This window comes from Muntiacus reevesi, chromosome 22 (assembly GCF_963930625.1).
Source record: "Muntiacus reevesi chromosome 22, mMunRee1.1, whole genome shotgun sequence".
NCBI lineage: Eukaryota > Metazoa > Chordata > Mammalia > Artiodactyla > Cervidae > Muntiacus > Muntiacus reevesi.
The window spans coordinates 27,440,203-27,452,622 of NC_089270.1; the positions used below are offsets into that span (position 1 = coordinate 27,440,203).

The 12,420-nt window shown below is 36.8% G+C and overlaps 1 protein-coding gene across 3 annotated transcripts in view; it reads left to right on the top strand.

Annotated features, from left to right (window-relative positions):
• The first annotated feature begins 42 nt into the window (after positions 1–42).
• ANKRD17 (ankyrin repeat domain 17) overlaps positions 43–12,420 on the top strand; it is a 161,511-nt gene continuing 149,133 nt past the window's right edge. For all 3 annotated transcript variants that reach the window (XM_065914413.1, XM_065914414.1, XM_065914417.1), the window contains exon 1: positions 43–598. In XM_065914413.1, the coding sequence (XP_065770485.1) occupies positions 167–598 (432 nt within the window). In that variant the 5' untranslated portion in view covers positions 43–166. The remainder of the gene's footprint in view (positions 599–12,420) is intronic.

Genomic DNA, 12,420 nt, shown 5'->3' on the forward strand with positions numbered 1-12,420 from the left:
GTGAGAGCTGGCGGAGCGGCGGCGGCGGCGGCGGCAGTAGAGGTGACCGAGGCGGTGGCGGCGGAGGCGGCACCGAGCGCTGTGTCGGCCCCGGTGCGGCCGAAGTCGCGGCAGAGCGTAGCCCCCACGCCCCTCCCCCGTCCGCGCCCTCCCTCTTTCCCCGGAGATGGAGAAGGCGACGGTTCCGGTGGCGGCGGCAGCGGCGGCGGCTGAGGGAGAAGGGAGCCCCCCGGCGGTGGCGGCTGTGGCGGGCCCCCCCGCGGCGGCGGCGGCGGCGGCGGCGGCGGCAGCAGCAGCAGCAGCGGAGGTCGGCAGCGGCATTGGCGGCGGCAGCGGGGCTCGCTCGGCCTCGTCTCCTCGTGGGATGGTGCGAGTCTGCGATCTGCTCCTGAAGAAGAAGCCGCCGCAGCAGCAGCAGCACAAGGCCAAGCGTAACCGGACTTGCCGACCCCCCAGCAGCAGCGAAAGCAGCAGCGACAGCGACAACAGCGGCGGCGGTGGAGGCGGCGGCGGCGGCGGCGGAGGTGGCGGCGGCACCAGCAGCAACAACAGCGAGGAAGAAGAGGACGACGACGACGAGGAAGAAGAGGTTTCTGAGGCAAGGGCCTGCTTTCAAAGGAAGGAGGGAGGAAGGGAGTGTTAAGGGTCGGGGCCAAAGGTGGGAGGGGACTTGCGAGGGGCCAGATTCCTGTGGGCTTGATCTGTCTTCGGGGCCAGGCTTTCCACCGCTCGCTTTCTTTCCCGGGCCGAAATCGTGAGGTGTGGACATGTGGGGGAGGGTAGCTGACACGTGGGGGTGGGAGGACCGCAGAGTCCACAGAGTTGGTGCACAGCACGTTACCCTGGCATGGTTCACACGGTTAAGGGTGGAAGGAATTGGTTAGACTCGCTGTGTGCACACCCGGCGGGGTCGGCCTCAGGCCAGTAGGGCCCTGTTACTCCTGGGGCGGGGGCGGGACCAAAGCGGGAGGGTTAACATAATAGGTAGGAGGGTCTCTTGGGGAACGATTAGGAGGTTGGTAGATTTCTCCCACTAGTGAGGTGGAGGGGAGCAGTTTGAGGGGGAGGCAAGCTTGTAATGGACTGAGAGCTGAGTATTTGTGTATGTGAGAGACACGTGAGAAGCTGTACTTTTCCATACTGTTCTGCTGCAGCCCCCCCCCCCCCCATAATCGTGGCTGCTGAAGTCACCTTCACTTCCTCGATCTCTCAAAGATTTTGGATGAACTGATCTTATATCCATTTACATTGATATATGACTCAGTGGATGAAAAATGTATTTGATCCTTACATGTACATACTCATACATTTCCAAATGCTTCCTTGATGAGGAAGAATTAAGCTAGGCCCTGTTGCTTTCCACAGAATGTGGAGCAGCCTAAGAGGCTGCTTGGGAGCCAGGCTTGGTTGTGGTGAGTTGGAATAGGAAGAAGGCCTCTTGGTCTGTCCTAGTGATCTGGTTTCATAACTGTTTATAATTTTTCCTGGGTTCACAGACAGGCGGCGTTGCAGGCCCTCATTCTTCAAAGAAGGCATTTAACCAAAAGCTGAGTAAAACATACCATACTGAGAACAAGCTAAGAGTTAGCCTTACTAGTTAGCAGGTCTTTTGTAACTCTCTTGTCTGCTTCCTGAAATGGAAGCTAGAAAATCTCGATCTGAAGAAAGAAGTTGTAACTTAAGGCAACAGAAGGAAAGCCGCTTTTTAAAGGCTGATTATAAATATAGTTATAAGAGAGAACAACTGAATTATCTAAAAGTACCACTTGCCATTTATTCTTTTCCACAAACACAGCTTATTTTGATACAAGGCTAGGTTTTTTGAAAATTGCATTATTGGAACTTGGGTTCCCTAATTTCAAATAAAGAAATAACCTTTTGAAGAATATGAGACTTGTCTATTAGTAGAAGACCAGATTCTCTTTTACCTCAAACTGAATGAAGTTATATCTGAAGAGATGTAATCTTGAAGTATGTACGCCAAAAAAAATGGACACTTGCTACTATTTCGTTTAGCCTACTGAATTCTAAGGGTAGGTTTGTACTGATAGATTTTGTATTGACCTAGTTGAATGCTTCAGAATAGTGTGTAGCTCAGCTTGCATATGAAACAGTGAAAAAAGGATGGAACAGGATCCTTATTTCCAGTAAAATCTGTTACAGTAGTTAGAACTCTTCAATTGCATTATTTTTACAGAGACAAGAAAACATTTTAGAGGTAATCTCATCAAACCTTATTTTAAAAATGAGGATAATGAATTTTTTTTTTTTTTTTTAGAGGCAACTGACAGTGGTGGTAGCAACAAAAGTAGAAATCAAAGTTTTGTGATGATTCAGACCAGTATACTTTTCATGACAATTTAGTCGCTCTATCCCCCTCCTGACCTCTTTCAAAAAACAGGCAGTCCGTTGCAAGCTAACAGCTTGTGCAAAATACCCGTACCTTATTAAAATTTTAAATTCTCTAACAAAATATCAAGCTCTGGTTTGGAACTTAATATCAAGTTGAATGCAGTACTTACTGAAATAATATTATTCTCTAAACTTTACATACCTAGATAGTTCTGTCCATTGGGATTTGACTTAATAAGCAAAACTTAGTAATTCATTAAATCATGTAGAATAGGCTCAAGCTTATAGGTGTGTTTTGTAAGTTGGGTTTGGTTTTCCTTGGAAGATAGGAGTGGTATATGTTGACTGATCAATTAGAGAAGTGTTTTCTTTATTTTTAATATGCTTTATTCTGTCTTCTGTCCAGCAGTATAAACAATGGGTTTGTCATTTGTTATAGAGATGAGTCAGGAGAAATAAGTGGAAGAAAGCACAACCATTAAAAATAAATCTGTATAGGTACATGATGAAGGATAAGCAGACAGAAATACAGTATGTCTCTGCACCTGCCTCCATCCTTGACCAAGATAAATAAATAAACCTAATCATCACTATACACTGTAAGCTAAATGGATGAGTTGCACAGTGTTTTTTGTTTCACTACCATTTTATCGACATGTCAACAGAACTTTAACTTTACAAAGCTAGGAAATCTTATGGCTGATAGTTGTACTTAAGTCCTTTCTCTAATTCATCCTGTTATTTGCTACACGATGAGAAATATGGATTGTATCTTCGAGATTATCCTTCAGATAAAAATCATGGAAAAGTTATAATTTTGGGGTTATTTAACCTGAAAAAGTGGAGGATAATAAAACAAAAAATATCTATGTTTACTTCGATGAAATGCTAGCTGGATATTTTGTATATTTGCTGAAAGAGGGAACATTGGAAGGAAAGGAGATTCAATTTAAATAAAAGCTTTATTTGAATGTTTAAGAAGAAGAATCTAACTCTTTCTAAATGTTAGTGTAGGTTATTGTGAATTGGATTTTCTCTGCAGTGCTTCAGAATAGGATAACCATGTTGTAGATAATTTGTGCAACTTCATATATTCCTTTACCCACCTCCCCAGTCTGATGCAAAACCATAGATCAAAAATTGAAAATTATAATAATTCTCTCAGCTTTCATTGAGTGACTGACCAATATGGAAAATAGATGGAAATGTATTTCCTAACATAAAAACTCTGATGCACTTCTTTACTGACTAGTGGATTAAATTAATTAAATAGTTTAACTTGAATAGTATAAGAAAAAGATATTGAAGTTGCAGGAGTTGATACTCCCTTTCAGAAACAACATTACATTCTGTTGAACCTATTTTTAAATGTAATTGAATGGCATCAGTGTTTGCTAAAGCAGAATTCAAAGGGGAAAAAGCTTGCTGTTAAAGGTAGAACTCATGTTCAAAATTAACATTTTTGTTAAAGATTCGTAAAATATAATACAGTAGGAGTTGATCAGAATTACATCTATATTTGGTAGATAATTTGAGGTTTTAAATTTAAGTAACAAACCTAGTGAAGATATTTCAGACAACAGGAGCCCAGTAAATAAGTTAGGACTTACTTATTCATTCACTTTTGAAAGGATTTGCAAGGCCAGGGAGCATCTGTTTATAGACAGACATCAAAGACATAGAGTTGTTTCAGAAGTAGATTACGTTTCCTCAAGTTCACTTCCAAATCTTTTTTTTGTTAGTTTTTTCATAGAAAAATGCCAAGTTCCTCTGTGGTTATGGTAGAATCCAGATTAGCCCAGAGAAGCTTATCTGTTGCCCTGTTGCACCTCTTAATTGACAAAGCAGTATTTGTAAATAAGATGGTAAGATCTTTGAGACAGTAATTCTGTCATAATCATCTTGTCTCTTATTCTGCTTGAGCATAGTACTTAATAAAAATTTTCTTAGTGAGTAATTAATAACTAAGGAAGATCCAGAATTCACTTAGGAAACCAGGAGTAGGTATAGAGTTCCTTCCTTCTTGGATCCATGGCTGTCCAATAACTGAAATTTGGATTTTAACATCTTTCAATTACTTAATTACTTCTCTTAGTATTGGTGACCTCATAGGTATTAAGGGAAAGCCATTTAAACCAAGACATTGATTGTTGATTGCCTGATAAGTGCCTAAAGATAGATTTCTATTTATCAAATCGAGTACCTTAGGTATATTTACATTTTAAAAGCATGATACGAATTACTATTTAGTACCAGTCTAATGCAATGGTTAAGGGCAGGAATGGAGCTTGAATTCATACCCTTGATCCATCACACACATTTGTAATCTTGGGCAAGTTACCTAATGTCTCTCCAGTTTACTCATATTTAAATGATGATCATAGTAGATTCTACCTTATAGCATTGTTTTGAGAATTAAATGAGTGAATACAGTTTTCATATATTCCCATTTTCACCGTAATGCTATGGTGTCATCATATTTGTTTCATTATTCATAAATGTTTGTAGTTTCTATTATATAGGAGGAATTTTGCTGTATTAAGTAACAGTGAGCAAAGCTGTTTTAAGACACACTGATTTAAAATGCACCAATGATGAAATGTAAGTTTGAGGAAGTATGAGAGTGAAAGCAAATGGTTAAATGTATGTCCTGAATAAAATATGAGAGGTATACAAATGTTGGGAGGGGATATTCATCATATTCATTTAAAATGCAAAGATACAGGGTTAGAAGGGGTTTAGGTAACTTCATCAGGGCCACATAGCTGGTAAGTGGCAAAGTGGAACTTAACCTTTGATTCAAAGCCTGCCTCTTCATTCATATATTCACATGCTCTATTATGCTGTATGGTGTTGAGTACAGCTTTATCTGAGGTTGACATATCAGGTAAAGTTAAAACAAATTCAGATGACATAGGGGAGGATACTTTTTGGTAGTAGGGCGGTCACTGAAGACAAATTAGATGTGCTGAACATTGCTTTTCTTGTTCTATAAAGGTGGCTTGGGAGGAGAAATACAGAGAGCACAGATAAGTATATTCACATTTATCACCATTTAGAATTAGCAGTTAACATAATGAAGCTTTATAGTGAAAACCACCTCCTCTACTGGCAGTCTTTTGCTTCTCACTGCCTTTTAAGACTTAAGCATTTCAAGGTTATCTTTATTAAGCTAAGAAAAAAAAAATCCTTTTAAATAGGAGATGTTAAGTTGGGGTCTGGATAAGCTGAGAATACCCTGGAGTTAAATAAACCCAAGATTTTGTTGAAGGTGCTTATATATATATATATATTTTTTTTTTTTTTTTCCTTTCTTCCCTTCACCTATAGTATGTATGTAAAACTTTCATTAGATACCATATTCAGAGAAGTATTTAACTTCCCTCCTTCCTACCATGTTAATTTGAAACATTCTCACTGCAGTGGTTGTAGGAAATTGGGCAAGCATTTATATGGATTGTTTAGAATTGGGAAAATTGTTTCTAAGGTAATGTGGTAATGAAGAAGGCATATTTGTATTGTGAAGTAGGAGATCAAGATTTATTTGTTTTTTCTGGTTAATTAACACTATGCCTACTCTCCTCTTAAATCCTTATATTTTGCCTTTTAATTGATGAAATGCTTTTACCTAGTCTACCGTGTTCTGTCAGATCCAAAGACAGAAGCCCTTGTCTTACGCATCTCTATCCCTCTACTGTATTCTACCGTACTATACCATGCGTGCTATATGATAAGTCTTAGCATCTTATCTTTGTCAGGTTTTGGTGAAGTTGGATCTCTGAAATAAAAATAGTTTGTAAATATATCTTCTTTAGTCACTTGCCCTGGAAGTATTTGGGACCTCAAATCTTAAGTCTTACGGATGTAGAACTTGGTTGCAACTACTTATGGTGGACCCCTGTCAGATGCCTTTATTTATAATTATTCAGTTTAGTCTAGTCATTAACCTCACCAACTTAATTGGAGTTAGTATTTTAAAATTTCAATGTGGAATAATCATCAAAGCAGTATGTTTTGACTCCCAGAAATTCACTGGACTATTCGCTAGTCTGCTTCTACTGACATCCAAAGTAAACCAGCTGTTGACTAGGAGGTTGATTTTTAGGTCCTTGAAACAGTATGTTTGCACTCTGACTGTAGTTTTTTCTACATTTTTGTAAATATAATATAGTGGGTTAGGAAATGTGGATGTAATGAGCTTCCTTATAATTTTTCCATACTTTATTATAGATGAGAAGGAATTTTCACTTCATAATGATATGTGAATTACTGCCTGCTGATACTACTTATATTTTTGTAAGGACCAATAGGGGGCACCAACATCCATGGTAGCCTATGCCAAATCTGACTTCTTTCAGCTTTCACCTTTTGAAAAAACAAGTCATTAAGGAATAGAAGGTGATAGGTAAAAATGAATACTCCTTCTAGTCCCTGGAACCTTACCTTTATGGTAGAGTTGTACCTATCCACTTGCCACACAGAAACAAAATATCCTTTCTGACTTAGTGTTTTTACTTAACTTTTTTTTTTTCTTTTGTCTTTAGAATTTTTATCCAATCAGAGTGGAAGTGGAATTGTGGAGCATTATAGGTATTATTTTATCATGATTTGTAATTTGGGGTTTTAATTATTGAAAGGGGACATGCTGGAAATTTTATCTTCCCCAAAAATGCTGTGAAAAATCGATATAGACCTAATTATTGAAAGTTGACTTCTGTCAACTTGTGAAACTCATAGATATTACCTGATCTTTTTAGAGTTGGCTTTCTAAGTTTATTTCAGGGTGAAACTAGAGATAAAAGAAGGTCAAGTAGAAGAAAATGTAAAGATTACAGTACTTTACGGATTCTTTCTAGAGCCGATATTATTGTTTTTACAAAGAATTTTGACATATAATAAAGTCTCTCTTAAAGTATGCAGATAATGTTGAATTGTGCTGATGGAAATAGACAACAAGATTATTGAGAATAGATTAAAAAGGTTAAATAGGGTTATATGAGTGGGAAAAAATGAGCTTTTTTGATTAAATGGTCAGAAACAAAGCCTGCTTTTTCAGTAAAAGTGCAGCATAATGTTGAACAAGATTAAATAAGGTTTTGGAGATAACCAAAGTCATAATTCTTATTTTAAATAATGATAAGGTACAACTGCACAAAATAGGTTATAAATATTTCTGTCTGTTATACCATGAAAATGAAATGATGACCAAAACTAGGGAAGTTCTAGAGCGAGAGCTGAAAAATGATTGGTGGGTTAGGGATGGATTCCATGATCAAGGAAAACTGCAGATTATACAGTTATATTCTCATTACTCTTGTTACTTAAAGTTTCAATTAACCAGTAACTCACATAGAGTCACAAAGTGAAGAAAATGTGAGATGTACTAGATAGTGTTAGTTCAGTTTTGAAAATAAGTAAACTCATTTCTTGAGATTATTTGAAAGTATAGACTAGACATGGCAAATATATGAAACTAGTTTGTAGCTACGCATCTCTAGCAGTACTTATTTTCTTCTCACGCTATCATTTGCTCTCATTTAATCTTTCATTTTTTTAATCCTCCCTGCCCCCAATAAAAAAAGAACAGAACAGAAAAGAAAAAAAAGAAACGTGAAGAAATAAAGACCTATCCTAAAATTAATTCTTGGTCTGGTTTTTCCTTGTGAATTGTTTTTCAATTAAAGAACCTTTGAGTGAAAAATATTTCAGAGAGATCTGTAGAAAAATTGGTCTTCGCAGTTTTGAATTTGGAATAAAAAAACATTACATGAAGTTCTGTTCCTTTTCGTCTTTCCTGTTGCCCTAAACCTGAAACCTGAGAAGAAAAGGAAATCTTATGTTTGTGTTATCCCAGGTCTATTTCCAATTCTGTCTTTGACCCCAATACTGTCTTTTTTCTTCTCTGTGCCACGTTTCCCTCTTGTTTTTTATATGAAGTTAATAACAAAACTAGTCCTGTTGCAAAGCCTCTAGTGTAGCTCTTTCTGGTGTGAGATTCAGTATAGGAGTTAATTCTTTTACTTGCTGAATATTTATTGTGTATCTACTACATGTGGCTGTTTTTAGTCTATATTGTAATCTCAATCATTTCCTTCTCAGTGAATATGAGTTAGCCATATTTAAAATCATAGCTGTATGCATTATAGTTAGTAAAACTTTTAAACTTGCATACATGAAAACTTAGCACCATGTTGGAATTCTGTTTTTTATGATTTTTAGAAGATAGGTATCACTACTAGTATCTTTTTCTAAGTTTTTTTTAAGACGTTTTATTGAGACCTAGCATAATCACTTAGGAATTATGAGGATTTTGAAAACACCGAGACATTATTCCCAGCTTCATAAAATTTAAATCTCATTGAGACAAAATTAATAATAATTAAAAACTGTGAGGATGGTTTTAATCCTGTGTAATTACCTGGAAGTCTAACATTTTTCAGTGTATCTGTTTGCTTTTAGAATTGGTCTCATTATAGAGATTGTTCTGTTTTTGCATACCAATGGGGTGGCCTCTACACCTTTTATGAATGTCTCTTAGAATACTCACTAATTCTTGGTATTATGCTCTTTTTTTTTTTTTTTTTTTTTAGCAATGAGATCTATATATGACTTTTTAGAGTGTCCTAGACTACCAAGTTACACCAAAGAGTCATCCATTCTAATTTGACCTTGAAGATTTTGTAGTAAGAAAAGAGGTAGCTATATGAGTATGCTTATGGTTGCTGCAGGTAGAGATGTGTAAAAATATGAAAAATTGAATTACAGGACAGTGCAGAGTGCAATGTTAAATATCTTTTAAGTTAGGTTTTAAGTGCAGTGTTTATATAATTGTTTTTATTCATTTCCTAAGTTGTGTCCAGTTCTGCAACCCTATGGACTACAGCATACCAGACTCCTCTGTTCCCCACTGTCTCCTGGAGTTTACTCAAATTCATGTCCATTGAGTCACTGATGCTTTGAGTTCCTATAATTAAGTGTACATATTTGTAGAAACTTACACATATTTGTTGAAAATTTGGCAAAATCAAAGAAATCTGAGAAATACAAAAATCACTTATAATTCTCTTTCCAAAATTAATCATTACTATTTGAAATCATCTTTGCATTCTTTTTCCTTCATGTATATTAATCAAATTATCATACAAAGCAGAGCTGTCACTTAAAAATTTTGTCTTCTGTGTTTCATTTGTGATCATTCTCTTATATCAGTTAAGGAGATGTCTTCATATAATGATTACATACTTATTTAGCTGTAAGAACTAGTGATACATTCATGCTTTAAAAAAGAGTCTTCTAATACATAAAGGTTTTATCCAGTGCTTAAAATAAACACTACTAGTTTGGTGTATGTCAAATGTTTTAGTTTCTTTCTTGGTGAGAGTAAGTGATTGAGAGAGAAGGTGTGAGTGTGGATATGTGTGTGTTGAGGGGCGTGTCTGAGTATATTAAAATTTGACTTGTTCTCATTTACTTATGAATGTTTCATAGTATGATGTTTGTAATTTATTTGATCTTTTATGTTGGTAGACATTTAGACTGTTTTCAGTACATTGCTATACATATACATTGTTGAAGTGAATATCCTTTTACTGTTATTTTTGAGTACAAAAGTATTTCTTTAGAGTGGATTCCTGGAAATGGAATTTGAGGGCGAGAAGTTATTCACATACTACATTTGATAAATTCTCTCATTTTACTTCTTTCAAAAATGTGTAAGAATGATATTGGATTGGATCGTCTTAGTTTTTAAAATCTGTTATATAAAAATTAGTGTTTTGGTTTTGTCTTCATTTTCCTTATTACTGTTGACATTGAGCAAATTTTCATGGTTATATTTTATCTGGATTTATTTTGAAAATTTCCCCTTTTATCCTTATTATTCTACTAGAGTTTTTTTTTTTCTTTAGCAGTGTGTGGTTGTATTTATATTTATGGCTATTAATCCTTCATGGCGTCATTTGTTACACATATTCTCTATCAGTTTACAGTATTTCTACAATGTAGAAAATTTTTTATTTTTTTGAAATAAGTTGTTCTAGAGGTTTTCTCCCAAGATCCATGGATATCTTTTTTGGATATAGTGTTTGATTGTTTCATTAGCATTTGACCCTGTTGACCAATCCTTGTGTCTTAAAAAGTACTGTTCTCTTTGCTTGTATAATACACCACCCTCTCCTGTTTTTACATTACTAGCTGGCTCTTTTGGTCTTCTTGCTTCCTCCTACCTCCTTCATTGTATATTCTTTGGTTATTTGGTACCACATTGCCCTTCCTGGACCTTTTTCATTTTGTATCTGCTCACTCTTAGGTGTTTTTATCTCATTTTGTGTCTTTATATATTCAGTTGCTAATGACTCAAGTTTATGTCTCCGATTTAAACCTTTCTTCTTGAGTAGCAGACTGAAACTTCTGACCACTTAACAGTTGTACAAACCTTTCTTCCAGTGCATAGTCTTCTTTCTCAAGAGAATCAATCCAGAGTCCTAGCTGGAAACTACGTATAGGTCACAGTGTAGGATATCTGCATGATGCTTTTCTCCTTAACTCGGTCCAGTCGTCTGCAAAATAAACATTATCTATCCTTCTTTTGCTCAACCCATTGTATAGTGGTGAGTAGGAACAGGATAATCATAATAACAGCTTCTTTGGAAAAGGAAAGAACAGGTAGACCACAGTCATTGGTCCATAGTAATAATGAAATCTTTCTGGACAGGAGAAGACTGCCCTGGCAGCTGTGTAAAATCCTTGATTAAACTCTTGGTTTTGCTCTATAGGAGGAATGCCTTTTTGACTATTGTGTATATCCTTGGCTTTGTTCTTAGGTGATTCCTCCTTGTTATCTTCCTTTGCCACTTCTGATATAGTAGGTATTTGAGAGTGTGACATTCCTAAGATTGCAAAGTTTATAGCACCATACCAGTTGGCATACATTTAGAGGCTGCAGGGTTACTTAAAGTTCAGTTATAGAGTTTTATAGGCCAGTAATGTGGTTTGATGGTAAAACTCAAACATTTATTTAATCAATTTCTAAGTCAGCACCATGTGATACTAACTACAGCAAAAGATTTCTTTTTGTTATATTTTTTGAAATCAGTTCATTCTCTTCTCTCTCTAGTAGACTTTTTCCTTTCTCCCTTGGCTTCCTTGAGGGCATCTGAAATGTTCAGCTCAGGTGACATATCAGTCAGAGTTTAACCAGAGAGGCAGAACGAGTAGATTTATATATGTTAGATAGGTAGATAGGTAGGTAGGTAGGTATTAAGAGCTTACAAGAAATTGGCTTACATAATTCTGAGGGCTGGCTAACAAATACGAAATTTGTAAGGTAAGGAGTTGGTTAAGAGCTCACCCAAGCTGGAACCCATGGGCATATGCTGAAGCTGTTGTTCATAGGCAATTAGAAAAGGAATATCCAGTGAAGGGATACCAGTTACAGACTCAGTATTTGGAATCACACTCGTCAGGCAGAACCCAATCTTTTACAGCTCATCTGACTAATTTAGACTCAGTAAAGGTGATCACTCTGGCTTAAAAAAAAATCAACTTATTAGGGATTTTTAACTATACCTGCAAATCCCCCCATGCAATCCCAAAGAGCAGCACCTAGACTAGTGTTTGAATAACTGAGAGAAAGTATTTACAAAATGACTATTGCCCTTCTTTCCTCTTAGTTTTCCGTAACCAACTTGACAGGTGGGAAAGCAACCCTCTTTACCTGATCTTTGCTATATCTGACAAAGAATCTTTCAGGTCACAAAGTTAACTCTTGGTATTTGGAATGCCAAGACACTTGGCTTTCCCAAACCCGAGAGACCTCCAGATTACTGGGCTCTTAACAGGGTAGAGTTTGCTACTAAGAGATCTTCTCTCAGTGGCACTATTTTCATATCTATCTCTGCTTACAAACTGCTTAAACTCATAGGTGAGTTGCTGTTTCTAGTCATTGATTAAACAGCTAACTCATCAGTGTTTTTAGTTTTTCTAACTGCTTTTCTTATAGCCCCATACCTGGTAGTTAGGTGATTTGCCCTACTCATTATTGCAGGCAAGAGTTTTACAAAATGGTTT